A 20,180-nucleotide genomic window follows, 5' to 3' on the forward strand; every position below is an offset into this window, starting at 1 on the left:
CATTGATACTTACATTGCCTACAAAAATACGTTTTGCTGCCTATAGAGTTCTTTAGGTCCCCTTCTCAGCAACCATGTTGCTGCTACCACCCCGTTCCTACTCCGAGTATCAGGCAGGGCCTGCTTTCCTCCAGTAGGATTAGGGAGGATTTTGCAGGGAAGAAGAGTCATAGGAAACTGTTCCTTCCCTCTTGCTGCTTAAGAAAGCCAGCTACACTGGGGAGGATTATGAGCTGGGAAGCAGCAGTAGCTGCACTGCATAGCATTTGGGATGGAAATTAGCTGCTGTTGCAACTTGCAGAGCTGCCCCCCCCCCCAAACAGGGACAGAGACCCAAGTCTAGCCTTGAGGGAAAATTTTGTTTGCAGAGCCCACTTGAGAACAATGCATGGAACTGACATTTTATGCTCTTACATACAGTATGTTATGTTGCATATATATGCCATCTCAGCATTTGATTTTTAAATATTATTTTATAAGTTCTAAGAGAACGAACCATTTCTGAAATAAAGCTTCGCATCGGTATTCACTACCAAAACTATTGTAAATTCCAGGGATTGTGTTTCATTGATAACCCTAATCAAGTCAGAAATGTCAGACGAATTTATTATTCGTTGCTTCATGATTATGTATTAACACCAATGACTATTTAAGAATAATCAATCTGTCTATCTTATGACTTTGTATGATTAATGATTATTTAAATAGGACTATTTTGGATGAATTCAATTATTGTTACTGTTTATGTCTTTTATATTAATGAATTTTCATGAATATGTTTATATCGCTGATATTTTATCGTGTATTTACTTAGGCTTTACTAAGAATTTAGGTATTACTGTCACATTAAGAAGCTTAGGTAATTGTAAGGAAATTAAGGAAGGGTTGTGATTTGGAAATGATTAACGATGTATTATAATTCTGTCAATATTGGATCTAATAATATATTGTAGAAGTACTTAATGTTAATTGGTGAGATGCATAATTTTAGAAGACTGCTAAAAATAGTATCAGAGCAAAGTTAGGTAAAGCATGTAAGCTGATGAATTCCGGATTAGAGTATTTTATTAAAACTGCAAATTAATATATTTCATTGCATATTACAGAAATACTGTATAGAAAAGCTCTAGTGGAAAAAAAAATCATATATTCCCATTTTCTTTCGGACACATTACCAGATTAATATTGGAGCATTCTGGAGTTGCAGTCATAATTGGACTATTATTGGACTACTATTTCCTTTTATCTAAACATTTCTTTTTAAAATTGATATAGAAATTCTTGGAACTGGCTAAACAAGTGGGAGAGTTCATAACATGGAAACAAGTTGAATGTCCGTTCGAACAGGATGATAACATAATCCACTATTTACATACTGCCCCTATCTTTACTGAAGATGGTAAGGACACCCTGATTTCATGAATAGTATAGGTATCTGCTACTGATATTATTCTGTATGTTTGACTGAAAATACGGTTTTCAGAATGTACCCTGTACAAATCTACCTTGTCTACAATCAATAGCTATTAGGATGATTATCAGAGACTTCATCATTTCCATAACTTCAGCAGGACATCTTGTTAGAGCCAATCACTGTATATTATCCACAGAGGAATAGACCTGGCAGCTGTACTGTGTGGGTCTGCCACGACATGTCAACAAATCTATCCTTTTGCAAGTAATGCTTGTGATGGCTTCAGGCACAGAAAGTAGAGGCCAACTCCAGCAAAGGAAGATTTACCTTTTGCACTATGCTTGAAAAAGAATAAAGCTGTTGTTGAATGCAGTTAATCCTGCCCATTTGTTACAGAGTTTTTGTCTGACTTCTCTTCCTCTCCACCTAATAGATCATGTTGCCCTGTGTCCCTTCATAGTAAGTTAATTCAGTCATATCCAATTATCCTCATGTCAGGGATGAGGCTGAATGAATTAACTCTGCCTGCATATGCCTACAGGCTTAAATGACTTCTGGTGTGTTTCTGAACTTTTGACTTTTAAACAAAAGTCCTTAAAACTCATCCACAAAAATTGTATGAAACAGCTGGGACCTTACTGGTTATATGTGAGCAAGGAAAATCATTTTCAAGACCCTAAGAAACTCAAAACTTTAAATGAACAAATGAAACAATTACAATTGGTGCCATAAAAAAGAAGAATCCGATCATTCTGAAAGTACTTGATTTCTGGAGTGACAAAGGTCACTTCAGCAGATGGGTCAGTCATCTTGTACATTGAGTTTCGGGTCTGATGGAGTGGAACTCTTGGGCAGGCATGGAAAGAACAGGTATGGCAACTATTTGGGAACTGATAGAGGGACAGAAAGGCTTACATGGCATCTACAGGTTCATACTTCCATGTTGTTTTCCTAAGCGTTATGACTTCTCTTTAGAAAAGCAGGAGGAAAGTGCACTGTTATCAGAATCATTTCTAGGAGGCTGGTAAATCTCATGTGAATAGAACTGCATTAGGCAAAAGTGGGAACATGCTAGGAGATCCCACTTTCTGGATCACATCCCTGTCATCTAGGCATCAGATGGCACATGTGATGGCGCTCTCATGCCTTGGAATGCTACCTCCAGTATAGAGACCAAAGTACAAGAAGCTTCATTTTTATTAGAAGTATGAAGCCATTTAATATTTTAAGGTGTGGGTTCTCCAAATGCCCATTAATTCTAAGCCGTAATTACAAATATCTATGGATCACATCCTTGTGGAATATGATCCTATGCAGATTCCAGATGGGCTTGTAAATTAACCCCTCTCCCACAGCACTGTGTGATTGCTGAGATAATGCTGGCTTTTCCTGTAAACAAGGAATCTCCATCTTTTAGCAGGGAACATCACAGCAGCAGCAGAAGTATTTTGCTGCCTTATGGGGACTAGGAAGTATTAGGATATCTGACTCCCCCAGCTCCCATATGCTACCTCACTGCATCAGCATGTTAGCCTGAAAAGGAGCTCAAATACAGGATGCAAGATGTGAAAGGCTGTGAAACAATAAGCTTACTAGTTCTTTTTTAATGTAAGGGGAGACACCAGTGCAGTTGTTTCTGCATAGTAACTAAGCCTTGATTGGATTTTTGGGTTTGACAATTACATTTTTGGATTTGATGATTAGAAAGGGTAGATTATGGAAAGAAGGAAATTATGATGTAACCTTAGAGGGGGTAAAATGTAAATGCATTTATAACCATGGTTAAGATTGGAAGCCACTTCTTTGTAACCTTTTCTACTTTTTATTTCTTCTTATTTTCTTTATTCTTTCAATTTAAAATTTGTACTGTTTTAATTCTGTTGAAAACCTCTTTACATATATATACTGTTTGGGCATATATACTAAGCAGTTCTTTTGGCTGATGCCCAAAAAAGACCTTGGTTGGCTGATGGTTCTATATATTTAGGGTGCCCCGTTCTCTGATTTATAAAATGATTTGAAATGGTCAGAACGACCCAAGCCAATATCAAGTGGGCTATAATTGAATTTGGAAGAGTTTGTGAACAAGAAAGCTGGCCTTCTTGAAATGCCCTAGCTGTGCAGCAGGTTGTTTCCTTACTTTTAACAAGCATCTTGCTTTTGTTTTCTAAGACTCTTAACCTTTGAGCTACTAATAGTAATTCAGTAACTAATTTGTCTTCTTTCTTTCCCCATCTCATTTTTTTTTAGGTTTGTATTTGGCTTCCTATGAAAGTGAAAGTCCAGAAAACCAAACAGAAAAAGAGAGGTGGAAAAACTTGAGGTATTTGCACTTTTAATCTGAATTGAGATTTCTTATTGATGTAGAAAAGATGGAATAACATGCTGAAAATATTATCTTCTTTCTCACCCATAGTAATTGCAAACTTGGCTAGAAATAAAAGGTTTCCGTAGGAATTAAAAAATCTTTGCATACAAGCCAATGTAATGATTGCATGATTTATTGCAGTCTTTGTTCATTGCTATCTTTTATTGCTATCTTTGTTCATGACACATGCCTAAACATATCTACAACGTATGAGTCTCAGTGGACAGATAAATTATGCAAATAGATGAGGCAGGGTGGGAGTTCTCATTTTTCTGGGGGAAGACTGAGGTTTTCTTTATATTTCTCTTTGTTTATCCTTATTCAAAGCCTAGAATTTTCATGTATTTCCCACTTCAAATTGGTAGGAACCTGAACTGCTAGTTTTCAGTAATCATGGGAACAACAATCTGAGGTCCAGTTAGAGAGAGCTTCTACAATACAAAAAAGAAGCTCAGGGCCTACGTAGCTAGAGCCACAAATTGACTGCCTTCTGATAGAGAATGCTGTTTCCTCACTGAACCTTCTGCAAGGAGAAACATTTCCCATTACAGGCCAGAGGATAAAAAATCTGTTATAATTGCCCCCTGAAACTCATGATGGAAACTTGAAAGCCAGAGTGGTGAATTAGTTAAGGTGTTGGGATAGGACCAGGGAAACTCAGGTTCGAGCCCACCCCCAACCATGGAAGCTCAGTAGATGACACTCTGTCAGCACAACCCACATCACAAGACTTTTGTCTTGGGGGAAAAGTGGATGAAGTGCTATATATGCCTCTCTGAGCTTCTAGAGGAAAAGCATGTTATAAATCTAACAAATCTAACAAACAAGATGGGCAAGTGTAAATAAAGCAGAATTATTTAGTCCAAGCAAGATGTCTATCTAAGGTACCTAAGATAAGATCAGAGTATTTACAAAGCAATGGATATTTTGTCTGTTCGTTTGTTTGTTTATTGCATTTCTAAGGCCATTTAACTTCCTAACTACTCTAGGTATCACATTATATTAAAAACAATTTAAAATAATATAACTAGCAAAAGAACAATAGACATCCAGCAGCAGCAATAGAATTGTAACCCACATGTTCCCAGAAGGGGCCCATCACACTCCCTAACTCAGGCTTGGGGGAAGAGCCAGGTTTTCAAGGCTTGCTTAAACAAGGTCAAGGTAGAAGCTGTTTGGATCTCTGGGGGTTTTAGTGAAATAGCAGCATTTGAATTTTCAAAGCCCTAGATCCTTACTCCTGCTGAGTTTTATTTTCTTTTTAGAGACTTTTACTTAATAGATGCATAAGAATTGGACATGCTGCAAAACAGTGTCACAACCCTCACAAATCCAATAGGTATTCCAGGAAAAGTCTTTGCCAGTTTAGCAAAAATTTCTCTTTTTTCTCCCCAAGAATTTTATTATGTTTAAAACAAAGATAAAAACTACAAAAAAGAAAAAAAACTACAAAAAGAAAAAAAACTAAAAAAGTATGAAACAAGAAAAAAGAATTTTGAAGATTACATAAAGAGGTGACTACCGACTCTCAACGACAAGAATATACAGCAATTTCCATAATCAATCCCTTACTCTATATCAAACCAAGATCACATTATTTCTATAAATTACTCCATTAGCACATTATAAAAATCACTGAACACAATTGCTCCTTCACCTTAATTAAGATAGATAGATAGATACACACACACACACACACACACACATATATATATATACCCAAATTAACTTCCCCCCAAAACAACATTTATTTATTTCCTTCCTAACACTATTCTATATATTTCTGTGCACTATAATAGAAATCAAATTATAAAAACATTTAAATTGTTTACTTTTATAATTAATAATACTATAACAATCTTAACCCTATTAAACCTAAAACCAAGCAATTATTCTATCTTATAAATCTTAAAAATCAAACAAACCTTAAAGGCAATCCAATAAATCTTAATCCAAATCATTAAAGAAAAATGGAATCATACAAGCCTTAATATCAGTCCAAATAAACATTCTTAATTCTCTACCCCACCTCAAAATAAACCAAAGCATTTACAAATCTCCATATTACACACAAGGCATTTTTCATACAGAAATCAAACAGCCCAACTGCCCCCCTTGGAATCTCAGACTTCTCAGCAAAAAACCTCCCACAGAGCAGTGCCTCTTTTTCTCCATAACATTCCATCAAAAAAACAACTACATTTGTAATCTGCAACTCAGACTGTCTCTTTAACCCCTTCACCACCAAGATGTAGTCATCACCTGGCATTTCAACAAAGCCTTCAATCTCACTGTCATGAGTGAGGATGGCAAGCAGGGGGCTCCCATCCAGGCTGTAAAGTGCATGTGTAGTAGTGAGGAATTAGGTGGCCATTCGAAGAGACACAGATCGGGCCCGCCTTAGTCTTTGGGGTTTATATGTCTGGGTTTTCCCACGCTTCTTCAGTTTGTTAGGATCTCTGTTATGTAGCAGTAATAAAACACTAGAGACCTATTCCTTGTCTCAGCGTGGTTCCTGGCTGTTAGGACACTCACTGTCAGTAGAAACATCTCCATCTTTGTTAAAATCTTCAACTTCTTCCACAGTGTCCTCAGCCAGATGACACATTTTAAAGCTGATATTTCCTGCAAAGTCCCGAATACCTTGCAGAATAGCTTGGCAGGTATCATAAAAGATCTGTTTAAACTCACAGCAAAGCTTACAACAGAACTCTGAGAAAGTCTCCTTGAAATCCTCCATGTTTCAGGCAGTAGATTATGGTGCCCCCTAGATGCTTGACTGGCAAACGTAGGAGTTAATGAGTTAATGGAAGATCTCTGAAAGTTGTTGACACAAGAGAAAGTATGCTAACAAGCAGCTCTCAGAAAAAGTGAACAGAAAACTGAAGATTCAAAACAGCAGATTCAACATGTAGGAAAATGTTAAATCCTTCAAATTCAGTACAGAAACAATAGCAGGGAGACAATTATTTATTCTCAATCCTCCTCAATATCCATATGGGAAAACAAGCCAAAGCTTTAAAATATTTTTGAAAATTAATTCCAAAAATAACAACAAGCACCTAGAGAGATAATTTCTCCTTTCTGTAAAAAGTCTCTCTTACAGTACATAACTTAAAAAATATATAAATTGGGTGATTTAGAAAAGGGGGGGCTTGACTTAGTGTCCCTTAAGGCTACAGCATGACATCCCAGCCTCGCGGCAACTCTTACCCGACTGGTGCGAATGTTGTTTGCGATTCTCAGGCTGCAAGTCGTCATTCTATAGGGTAGATGGGATGATTCCAAGTGTTTTCTCTGTCTGTGAAATTGCTCTTGGGCTTCAGGAAAAAGCCTGCCTAAGCCCAAAAAACCCCCCTGCTGCTGTCAGTTCTGTCTGCGGTGGTCACAGACACAGCTGTTCAGTCAGCCATGTCCCCACCGGAAGTCACAACAATTTCTCTCTTGAACTGAATGGTGAAAAATACATGCTTTGTAATCTTCAAAATATTTGATAATGTGTTAAGATAACACGATCATGGAAAATAGTATAATAAAAAGTGACAGTTTTTATATATAACTTTTATCAGCTAACTGTATTTAGTCTCATGACCTTGCAGTATAGTTACCCAGTATGATGAGAATATACACCGATTGCCTTGAATTGCTGTTTTCCTTTTATAAATCTGGCATAGCCAGCACTTACGTAAGTGTGGCCAAACTAAATCTAAATAATATTATACCGTATCAGTTTTCCCTCTTTTTACTACTTTCATGTTTTTGTTTTGTAGATCAACTATCTTAGGAAAGACCTGAAGACAAGAATCTATAAATATACTTGAACAAACTAAAGCAGCAAAACTACTTTGCACTATGGATTCCAAAGATGCCTATTTGGGATTTAGAATATTTTATTCTTTATATTTGTGTGCATTTGGGGGCTCTTTAATGGGATTAACTGGATTCATCGAAAAGACCCACTGAGTGGTCTTTTTACTGCACACCCAATTATGTTGCTACAACCTATATGGAACCCTATAGTGAAAAGCCAGTAGGTGGTTTGATCTTGGTTTTATCAGAACCAAGTCCTTATTGCTATTTAAACTTGTCTTTCTAAATGAAAAAGGAAAAGCAAGAAAGTCATGGTGCTGCAATCCAAAACGGTCTCCACTGGAAGAGGACAGGGTTTGTATCTCAGAAGCAGGGTGTGTCTGACAGTAACTCACAGAGAACTGAGAAAAGTAGATGTTGCCAATTGCATTATGCTATTACATAGGAAAGGACTATTTTTCCTCCAGTCTTCAGCCTCAAGGAACAATATTCCAACATCAGGAAATAAAAGGCGAATAGAAAACCATATTAAAATGGACAACCCATGCATATGCTACTTTTTTAAATACAGAATATTTGAGCTGTGAATATTTGTTATGTCTCCAGTTTGGAGTCAGAATCGTTTTATTCTTCATGGTTAATCCTTAAGCTGTCCAGATGAAATCCAAGACTTCCAGAATGACCATATGATATAAAGCATGTAGCATATTTTCTAGTTCTGTTGACTAATGGTTGAGAGAACAGTCTTTAAAAAGCCTTGCATCATTAACAGAAAGTAAATCTGTTAAGGACTGCAACAGTTACTTTCACCTACTTCTTTTCTCTTTATTATCAGAGGGAAGAAATACTTTAGAAAAGATAATCATATGTCTTACGGTCTATGAATTGGTGCACTGAAATTTTCAACACAATGTTCCTAAGACAAGTCCATTATTTTATGGTTCTCTCTGTGTAGATCATGGTCACTGCCTCCCACCTTTGGCATTCTTTCTCAAATTCATTACTTCAGGATGCATTGGGGCTACAGATTGGGAGCTACAGTGAAAGTTGAGTAATGAGGAACAATCAGACATTAATCATGTCTGCCATAATGCTTAATGGGAGGGCAAGCGATGGCTGCAAATTATAAATAAATAATACTCAGTGTTTTAAAATTAATTTTAAGTAACAAATCCACAGCTTATTGCTTACTATATAGAGCTGCAGTAAATGTGCAAATCTTCATTTTAATAACTGGGACATTTTTATAATAAAAATTGTATCAGAAAGACTCATCAGTTCAGATTCTGATAATTGCAAGTAACATCCAGCACAGTTTGGGCTTGGCTTGAGAATTACAGGTATCTAATGCCACATATAAAGATAGATGAGACTCATGCAATGTACATATTTATCCATCAGTCAAATGCATTCCATGATTCATCCAGTTCCAAAAAGGCTGGAGATAAAGCATACGTTGAGTAAAACACTTACATAGTGACCCCCCTGTGCAAGCACTGAGTCACGACTGACCCTTTGGAAGGATGCCACTTTCGCGATGTTTTCTTGGCAAACCATAGCGGGGTGGTTTGCCATTGCTTTCCCCAGTCATCACCTTCCCCAGCAAGCTGGTGCTCATTTTACTGACCTCGGAAGGATGGAAGGCTGAGTTGACCTGAGCTGGCTACCCAAGAATCCAGCTTCCGATGGGATCAAAGTCTGGTCATGGGGAGAGTTTCGGATGCAATACTGCTGCCTACCACAATAGGTGGAATTTAGAGAGCTAGCTCTTGCCTTCCATCATATGCAAGAGTTTATTATGCTGGTCAACATCTCAACTGGCATTATATGAATTGTAAAGCAGTCATTAGGCACTGGACATGTTTGGATCTTAATTTAGATAGGCTTTTGCTTCTGAACTTGTCTGCACTGGAATTCCATGACATTCCCTCTGGGTGTTCTCAGAATGTTTGTTTCTTTGAGTAAAGCTCTTGTCATGAGTACTGATGGTGAGCAGGAGGGGGCCTCTATCCAGTGGGGGAAACGCACGCGTAGTACTGAGGAATTAAGCAGCCATTCAAAGAGACACAGATCAGACCCGCCTTAACTTTTGGGGTTTATCTGTCTGGGTTTTTCCCACGCTTCTTCAGTTTGTTAGGATTTTCTGTCTAATGTAGCAGTAATAAACACTAGAGACCTATTCCTCATCTCAGCATGATTCCTGACTGTTAGGACAGCTCTCTTAGCTTCTGGGATGCAGCTTAATGATTTATCTGCAGAGGCCTTCGTGAAAACTTACTTCTGTTCTCTCACATCTGTTCCATTGTGTGCTGACGTCTAATGCTGGCACAAAAATGCTTCATGCTAGCCTTACTAATAAATGATTTTTCATAAAAATATATGCTGATCTGACTACCTATCTAGACCTGAGTTAGGTATTTGTGGCCTAGGACAGATAGGAAAGAATTCTGTACATTTTTTGCATGTGCACATAGACTCTTATTTCCTCAGGCAACCAAATCAGTGATTACATGTAAAGCTACTCTATGTGATCAATTCCAAACATGTGTCAAATTCTTTACAAATTCAACTGTTTCTGCACTGAGTAGGTCAAATGTAGTAGCTATTTCTGGTAGCTATTGCAAGAGACCCGCAGTGTTTGAATCACCCAGATCTATTCTGACTTCTTCAGTAATAATCTCAGCATTTGAATAGGAAGCAAGATAAATTTCTTTATACTCTACTTGTGAGCACCTTTTCTATAGGAAATTTTGAAGAATGGGGGAATGCCACAAAAATGTAGGCAGGCATATGTCTCAGACTTTAAACAGGAAGAAAAAATCCAAGAAGCTATAGATTGGTTGGTCTGAAAAGACAGAAAAGATAGGAAGATAGATTAGAAATAAGTCTGAAAACACTATAAGTAGAAGGGAGCATAGAATGTCAAAAATAAATCCTGCGAGACTTGTGTTTCTTTTTTATTGGGTTACTGGCTGAATGGATGTTGAAAAAGGTGCAAGAAATAATGTAGCTTGGTTTCAGCAAAGCATTTGACAAAGTTCTCCATATTTTGTAGCAAAATATCTAATTATGTGTTTTCTGGCAGTGACATTCATAGATGAATTCACAGTTACAAAATCATTGAGTTATTGTCAATAGTCCATTAAATCAAGGAAAGGTTTGAATAAGGTTGTGGTATACTTCAACCACTGATCCATCATTTAGATGTAGGGAATTCTTATCTTATTTGCAGATGATCCAGAATAGGAATACCTGTTACCTCATATAACAGTAACACAATCAAAATGCCATTGATATAATGGAAGGCTGAGTAAAACAGTATGAATTCCAGCACAACACAATGCAAATTCAGGTGTGCTCACATTCAGAACACTAATTATGATAGACAATACCTGGTTTGGCAGTGGTACATGAGATCTGTCTCTTGGGTTTCTGGATTATAACAAAGTGAAGAGTCAGCAGTGTGATCCAGCTGCAAAATATTGCCATTAACATTAATAGAACCATAATGTTTAGCCACAAGATTAAATACTTCTTCCTTATTCCGTACTAATCAGATTTGTCTGGTACTGTACGCAGTTCTGAATGCCATATTTTAAGAAAGATGAAACAAATTGGAAAAAGTTAAAGAAGAGGACAACTGTGCTTAAGAATAACATGTCTATGAAGAAAAGTTAAAGGAAATGAGAATGTTTAGCTTGGAAAATACTGAGATCGGCACTTTTCAAATATCAGAAGGGCTGACACAGAGAACAAGCAAATGCTGCTGCTCTGCTGCTCCAGAAGACAGCATTAATTTAATGGACTTATGTTAGGAAAGATTAATGTTGGTTGAATGGTAGGAAGAAGATGAAAGAGCAGTTTTTAATGGTTTAAGGATAAATTCACTTTTCTGCATGAAAAAAGTTGCAAAGCAAATTGTAACTTGGAAGTGCAAAATCCCTAATTAAACCTAAAAAGTGTGGACTCCATGGAATTCTATTAAACCTAAAAACAATGATATAAACCTTAAAAACAAATAATAAACATATTATGGTCTTCTGGCTGTCTTTGCACTAAGAACAGAAGCCCATCTGGAAGATATTCTCATGCAGGATTTCCTGCATTTATAAAGGAGATGAACTACTAAATATCCCACAATTGACACTAATGGGATTATCCCATTAATAATAACCTGCTAAAACATGACTTGAGAGCCAGTTTGGTGTAGTGGTTAAGGCACTGGGCTAGAAACCGGGAGACAAGTTTTAGTCCTGCCTTAGGCACAAAGCCAGCTGGGTGACCTTGGGCCAGTCACTCACTCTCAGCCCTAGGAAGGAGGCAATGGCAAACCACTTCTGAAAAGCCAAGAAAACTGCAAGGACTAGTCCAGGCAGTCTCTGAGAAGCAGACACGATTGAACGGATTAAAAAAAAAAGGTGACTTACACTTAATAGATCAATAGTTATTTGAAATATTGATATATTGGCATGTTTTCTTTTATTGAAGAGAGCACAGCTCTTTCTCCTTAAATGCTACTAAACAAATCCAAGGATTGTACTAATTCTTCTTTGTAACACACACAGCCATCTGAAAGTAACTCTGTAACTGTAGCCAGATTTTAACGATAGGCATACTTTCTGAGATCATGGTGACCAAATGTATTTCTATTTAAGTAAGAAAGTAATCAAATAAAATATGTATTTTAAAATGCCAAGATTGACCCCTCATAGCAGCTCGTATTAGTTGCAAATATTTAATTCCATTATTTGTATTTGCAACACTGCTTTGGTTACGTGTCAGAAACAAAGCAAATCTATACTTCAGACATATAATGTGAATATATTATGCACATCCTTTCAGAAGGCATTAACATAAATTTTTCAGTGAACAACACATACCATCTTTCACAGGAGGAAAGTATTCCAAATAATTCACCTAGATTTCATCAGAAACTATTATAAGCGGGTTCAGCTCTGCATACTGAAAATCGCTAAGCTTATGAAAGAATCCTCAATCTGCTGCAGAAACTAAGTCTCTGGTTTGACCTTATACAATGAATAAGGCAGTCATTTTATACTGAATTATGAACATACTGAATGCATTTTTTAAAACTTAGCCTGCCCAAGATTAGAAATGCAATTTGGTATGCATTTAATAGAAAAAAGACAGCATTTCTTTCAGCTCTAGTTCTGGAATCATATTCACATCACTACAAAAAGAAGAATCTTGAGATTAATATAATTATGTCAATTCCATTTGCAACGTTTCAGAATGAGCAGATCAGAAATCCAAGCAACAGTCAATAAAACATTAGGATCAGTGCAGCTGTCACTAAATGTATAGTAAGGATCAATTATGGCAATGAATAATTTTTATGAACTACCACTGGAATGGGAACAGTCTGCTTCTCAAATGCACAGGTGAGGGATGAGCTGCACAATCAAAACAAAGCTTTCATGGACCCAACTATAATTACAGTAGCTTATTTTAATAACTAGCAGCAGCCAGTAATAAATCACATCTCTAAAATACCTGATTTTTTTTAAGATTTAAAACTTTGATGTGCTGCCAGTTTTCATTTAATAAAATACCCATTGAAGCCCACCTAAGATAACCTCATAGGATGTTAAATGTGTAAATACTAAACCATAGTTGGTACTATGGAAATATGCCTGGCACTCTTCTTGTCTCCTACCCTGCCTAAAAAGTTAATTACCTGCCCTATTCAATTCTCCTTGCATGAAAATTCTACATAGGGAGAGGTGTAGGGATGAATGAGAGCTCTGCCAGGCCGCTTCCCTCCCTTGCCAGCCTCATAGATTTCTATATGTGGTACATAATGGTCTGCAGAGCAGAACTCAATCCATGCAGGATTCTCACCAAGTGTTGAGAATCCCAGGGTTCTTCTGTAGATAATCTTCCTTTATGTGCAAGAAGAACAGCAAGCAGAGGGCAGCAGTAACATGCTCATTCCTGCATCTTCCTTCATGTGTAGCATTTACTTGATGGTACAACTGAATGTTGTTTTCTGACAAGCCATAGTATTTTATATTTGAAACTGCAAGTTGGGTTTGCTCGGCCAAATAACTGTATATCAGGATCAAAAGCAAGATTGATAGTTAGTACTTGTGGCAAGTGAGAAACATTCAGTTGCTACTTTAGACATCAGAGAAACCTATGTTATTAAAGAACAAATTATTATTCTGTCTATGAGTAAACAAGGGGCAGGAATCTAGAGTTCATTTCTGTAATACCAAATTATGGTTTGAAATTATGAATAGACCATTACCACATTTAGTGTAGAGATAATGATGAGATGGTTAGTGGATGCATGCTAGCCTTTTTTCCTTCAAAATCTGTGATTCTATAATTCAGAGAAATAGTTTTAAAGATCATCAATATTCCAAAAAAAACAATCATCTTAAGATTTAAATCATGGTTACTAGGAAACAGTCTACTCGGATCAACAATCAATGCCAAGGGAAGTTTGTTGTAGTTTATTCGTTTAGTCGCTTCCAACTCTTCGTGACTTCATGGACCAGCCCACGCCAGAGCTTCCTGTCGGGCGTCAACACCCCCAGCTCCCCCAGGGACGGGTCCGTCACCTCTAGAATATCATCCATCCATCTTGCCCTTGGTCGGCCCCTCTTCCTTTTGCCCTCCACTCTCCCCAGCATCAACATCTTCTCCAGGGTGTCCTGTCTTCTCATGATGTGGCCAAAGTATTTCAGTTTTGCCTTGAATATCATTCCCTCAAGTGAGCAGTCTGGCTTTATTTCCTGGAGGATGGACTGGTTGGATCTTCTTGCAGTCCAAGGCACTCTCAGAATTTTCCTCCAACACCACAGTTCCAAAGCATCGATCTTCCTTTGCTCAGCCTTCCTTATGATCCAGCTCTCGCAGCCATATGTTACTACAGGGAACACCATTGCTTTAACTATGCAGACCTTTGTTGTCAGTGTGATGTCTCTGCTCTTAACTATTTTATCGAGATTTGTCATTGCTCTTCTCCCAAGGATTAAGCATCTTCTGATTTCCTGACTGCAGTCAGCATCTGCAGTAATCTTCACACCTAGCAATACAAAGTCTTTCACTGCCTCTACATTTTCTCCCTCTATTTGCCAGTTATCAATCAAGCTGGTTGCCATAATCTTGGTTTTTTTTTGAGGTTTAGCTGCAGGCCAGCTTTTGCACTTTTTTCTTTCACCTTCATCATAAGGCTCCTCAGTTCCTCTTCGCTTTCAGCCATCAAAGTGGTATCATCTGCATATCTGAGATCGTTAATGTTTCTTCCAGAGATTTTAACTCCAGCCTTGCATTCCTCAAGCCCAGCATGTTGCATGATGTGTTCTGCATACAAGTTGAATAGCTAGGGTGAGAGGATACAGCCCTGCCGTACCCCTTTCCCAATCTTAAACCAGTCAGTTGTTCCGTGGTCTGTTCTTACTGTTGCTACTTGGTCATTATACAGATTCTTCAGGAGGCATACAAGATGACTTGGTATCCCCATACCGCTAATAACTTGCCACAGTTTGTTATGGTCCACACAGTCAAAGGCTTTAGAATAATCAATAAAACAGAAATAGATGTTTTTCTGAAACTCCCTGGCTTTTTCCATTATCCATCGGATATTGGCAATTTGATCCCTAGTTCCTCTGCCTTTTCTAAACCCAGCTTGTATATCTGGCAATTCTCGCTCCATGAATTGCTGAAGTCTACCTTGCAGGATCTTGAGCATTACCTCACTGGCATGTGAAATGAGTGCCACTGTTCGATAGTTTGAACATTCTTTAGTGTTTCCCTTTTTTGGTGTGGGGATGTAAGTTGATTTTTTTCAATCGGATGGCCATTCTTGTGTTTTCCAAATTTGCTGGCATATAGCATGCATTACCTTGACAGCATCATCTTGCAAGATTTTGAACAGTTCAGCTGGGATGCCGTCGTCTCCTGCTGCCTTGTTATTAGCAATGCTTCTTAAGGCCCATTCAACCTCACTCTTCAGGATGTCTGGCTCTAGCTCACTGACACACCGTCAAAGCTATCCCCGATATTGTTATCCTTCCTATACAGGTCTTCTGTATATTCTTGCCACCTTTTCTTGATCTCTTCTTCTTCTGTTAGGTCCTTGCCATCTTTGTTTTTGATCATACCCATTTTTGCCTGAAATTTACTTCCGATGTTTCTAATTTTCTGGAAGAGGTCTCTTGTCCTTCCTATTCTATTGTCTTCTTCCACTTCCACGCATTGCTTGTTTAAAAATAATTCCTTATCTCTTCTGGCTAACCTCTGGAATTTTGCATTTAATTGGGCATATCTCCCCCTATCACTGTTGCCTTTTGCTTTCCTTCTTTCTTGGGCTATTTCTAGTGTCTCAGCAGACAGCCATTTTGCCTTCTTGGTTTTCTCTTTCTTTGGGATGTATTTTGTTGCTGCCTCCTGAACAATGCTGCAAACTTCTGTCCATATTTATTCCAGGACCCTATCTACTAAGTCCAGTCCCTTAAATCTATTCTTCACCTCCACTGCATATTCCTTAGGAATATTAGGAATATTAGTGATCTCATATCTAGCTGATCTGTGGGTCTTCCTAATCTCTTTAGTCTGATCCTAAATTGTGCAAGAAGAAGTTTGTGATCTGAACTACAGTGAGCTCCAGGTCTTGTTTTTACCGACTGTGTAGATGTCCACCACCTTTGGCTGCAAAGGATGTAGTCAATCTGATTTCGGTGTTGTCCATCTGGTGAAGTCCATGTATAAAGCCGTCTCTTAGGTTGTGGAAAGAGAGTGTTTGTTATGCAGAGTGAGTTGTCTTGGCAAAATTCTATCAGCCTATGTCCTGCTTTGTTTTGTTCTCCCAGGCCATGCTTACCTGTAATTCCAGGTGTCATTTGACTGCCCACCTTAGCATCCCAGTCTCCTGTGATGAAAATAACATCTCTTTTAGGCATGTTGTCCAGTAGGTGCTGCAGATCCTCATAGAGCTGATCTACTTCAGCTTCTTCAGCGTCTGTGGTTGGGGTGTATATTTGGATCACTGTGATGTTAGATGGCTTGCCCTGAATTTGAATTGAGATCATTCTATCATTTTTTGGATTGTATCCAAGCACTGCTTTAGCCACTTTACTATTAATTATGAAGGCTACTCCATTTCTTCTGTGGTCCTCTTGTCCACAGTAGTAGATCTGGTGGTCATTTGATGTGAAGTGGCCCATTCCAGTCCATTTCAGTTCACTGACGCCCAGAATGTCTATCTTTAATCTTGACATCTCACCAATAACCACATCCAATTTGCCCTGGCTCATAGATCTTACATTCCAGGTTCCAATGGTGTGTTGATCCTTAGAACATCGGATTCGCCGTTCACCACCAGCACCGTCGGCCGCTAGCTGTCCTTTCGGCTTTGAGCTAGCTGCGTCATCACGTCTGGGGCTCTGTTCCTCCCCAGTAGCATTTTGACCATCTTCCGACCTGGGGGTCTCATCTTCCGATGGTATACCGACATATCTCTGGTTGTCCTGATCCATGTATTTTTCAGGGCAAGAATGCTGGGGTGGGTTGCCATTACCTTCCCCAGGGATCGCATTTAGTCTGACCTCTCTGTCATGACCTTCCCGTCTTGGGTGGCCCTTCACGGTTTAGCTCATGGCATCACTGAGGTGCTCAAGCTCCAGCACCACGACAAGGTAACGATCCTTTGCTGAAGGCCAAGGGAAGTAGTAGGCAAGAAATCAAATGACATATTGCACTGGGAAAATCTGCCATCAAAGAACTATCTAAAGTTTTCAGAAGTAAAGATGTCAGTTTAAAATCAAAGGTGTATCTGATTCACACCATGGTCTTCTCAATTGCCACATATGCCTGTGAAAGTTGGGCATTAAAAAAGGAAGATAGAAGAAGAACTGATACATTCGAATTGTGGTGTTGGCAAAGATTATTGAAAATACCATGGACTGCCAGAAGAACAAACAAATCAGTTTTAGAAGAAATACAACCAGAATGTTCCCTAGTAGCGAAGGTAACTAGGCTTAGACTCGCATACTTTGGGCATATCATCAGGAAAGACCAATTGCTTGAAAAGGACATGTTTGGTAAAGTCGAGGCCCAGCGGAAAAGAGGAAGACCTCCAATGCGATGGATTGATACAATTACAGCAACAATGGATGCAAACATTGGAACAGTCAGGCATATGGCACAAGACCAAAAAGCATTTCGTTCTGTTATACATAGGGTCGCCATGAGTCGTAAACGACTCGACGGCAACTAACACACACACACAGGAATTTATTTAGAAGATACAAATTTCATATACTAATACTCAACTCAGAATAACACAAATTTCCAAAGATACTGAATATTTGATCTAGAAAACTGTGTGGGTACTAGACGAAGTTGACATACTGGCAAAATGTAACTGAAGCTTAGAGCTTTTACTCCAGTCATTCACAACTCAGTAAGCAAAATGAGTACTCCCATATATGTATCATATTTAAAGGAAAAACTGCATTATCTTAAATGGTAAAGTTTACTTTGAGTCAGCCTAGATTCTTGGTGGCATTATGGACACATTGGGCTTCTGTTATAAGTATGACAGCTGCAAGCAATATATAAAGTGTTCCCTAATATGAGATCAAGTTGGTGCTAATAATACTAGTGGTAGACAAAAGCAGAAGGCAAATAATTATTTATACTAAACTTCAGCAATACTGGCTAAACAAGTGTATTATTTTGGTAAGAATCTACAAGCTACTTAAAAGATGCTTAACAATACTTTTTTTTTTTTGGTGGATTGTTAAAAATGTTTTTAAAAGAGCAAAAACTGTTTAAGAATGCAGAGACATACACGCTATAAGAAACTGCTATTGAAACATACAGTAAACTTAAAGACCTTTTGAATACATGTAAGGACTGTTATTTATTATTCAATGGAACTATGGATCTATAATTTAGATCCTGCTTCCAAGTTGCGTAAGTCCAAACAATGTGCAGCATTCCCCCCTCCCAACCAGGCCTTGCAATTTGTGGCAGCAGCTCTCTTCTTATTGTGGCTTATATTTCAAGTCAATAGCACAGAATTGCTATTGTTGATCTCAAATTCTTACTCTTCGTTGGTCACTCTGGCAGTCAAATAATAAGGTTACTTGAAAATAAAGAGCATTATGATTTTGTGATGGTACCTATCTTTATAAAATGATAATGGTGATGTGCTTGCCATACCTTTCATTAACATTTCAAAACAATGTGGTCATAAGTCAATGATAGCTGTTAGTGATGAAAAATCCCATTATTTATGTTTCATGTTATTAAAGCCTTCAGTCAGTCATAGAAGCTAATTTACTTATGTACAGAATTTGTGTAACAGATTTAATTTATACTGTGTTTTAACAGTGTGCCTGAACTGTTTATGGTTTCTAAATTTTGTAATGTGGGTGTAAAATTAAAAATATTGACATGGGGTTAGCCCAGATTTGGAATGTTTTTAATATGTATATATTCATTGTGTGAAGGGTTTTAGATCTATTGTATACTTACGGTGACCATATTTTCTTGGAAAAAGTAAAGGACAAACCTGAAAAAGGAGCAACTCTGAAAAAGGTTCATAAGGATAAAATTTTTTAATTGTTTATGTTTTTAACTTTGCTTTACAAAGGAAAATTCAAGAGCAAAACCAAGAAAAACTTTACAAAAATGCATATTATAATAAAATTATCTAAAACCAAACAGTATATGCAAATTTATTTTAAAAAGACAATTAAATTTCCATAGTTTTCACATGAACGTGAAAGATTGTGCATTCAGTGGTACCATCTGTACAGTAAAAGTTAAATGACCAAAATAAGGGACAAAAGTGAGTTTTTGGGGGAAAAAAATCTAAAGGACAGCTTTCTGAAATAAAGGCCTGTCCTTTATAATAAAGGATGTATGATCACTGTATGTATACTAGAAACTTGGGCTATACCTATGATTGAAGAAAAACCTTGGATATCTTTCTATAAAACATGCTGTAGCCAAGCCCTCTTACACAACCTACAAGGAAAACACAACCAACCAATTAAAAGCAGCAGAAGCAAACAAAAACTGCAGCAACATAAAACCTCAACTTAGTCACAAAATAGGTTGTCCCGCAGTGATAGTCACTTCCAAATGGTGGCACAACCAAGGAATTGAAATCCCATCCCTCTTTACAGATGGTCCCCATTTAACAACCACTTGTTCAGTGACCATTCAAACTTACGACCGCGCTAAATAAGTGGTAGTTATGACCGGATGTCATACTTATGGCCGTTGCAGCATTCTGCGGTTATGAGATCACGATTTGCAAACTTCTCTGCCAGCTTCCCACAAGCAAAGTCAATGGGGAAACTGGCAGGAAGTTGTGGTCATGTGAGGTCCTCGCTTAAAGACCCTCGCAGTCCTTGTTTAACGACAGCAACTGGGACTGCCAGAACTGCCATTGCCAAGCAGTGCAGTCATGTGGCTTTTCGACTTACGACTGCTTCACTTGATGGAGTTTCCAGCCCCAACTAGTGTTGTCAAACGAGGACTACCTGTACATGTATGCAATGCTTGTGACATACATCAAAAGGGCAGACCTTTCATTTGCAGTCA

The 20,180-nt window shown here is 38.0% G+C and overlaps 1 protein-coding gene across 1 annotated transcript in view; it reads left to right on the top strand.

Annotated features, from left to right (window-relative positions):
• The window catches only part of RASGEF1C (RasGEF domain family member 1C), a 111,143-nt gene extending 102,688 nt beyond the window's left edge, over positions 1-8,455 (top strand). Inside the window, exons 12-14 of the mRNA XM_063292256.1 lie at positions 1,276-1,399; positions 3,665-3,737; positions 7,553-8,455. Coding sequence (XP_063148326.1) covers positions 1,276-1,399; positions 3,665-3,737; positions 7,553-7,577 — 222 coding nt within the window. The 3' untranslated portion in view covers positions 7,578-8,455. The remainder of the gene's footprint in view (positions 1-1,275; positions 1,400-3,664; positions 3,738-7,552) is intronic.
• The last annotated feature ends 11,725 nt before the right edge of the window (positions 8,456-20,180 follow it).

Source organism: Candoia aspera, chromosome 2 (genome assembly GCF_035149785.1).
Source record: "Candoia aspera isolate rCanAsp1 chromosome 2, rCanAsp1.hap2, whole genome shotgun sequence".
Classification (NCBI taxonomy): domain Eukaryota; kingdom Metazoa; phylum Chordata; class Lepidosauria; order Squamata; family Boidae; genus Candoia; species Candoia aspera.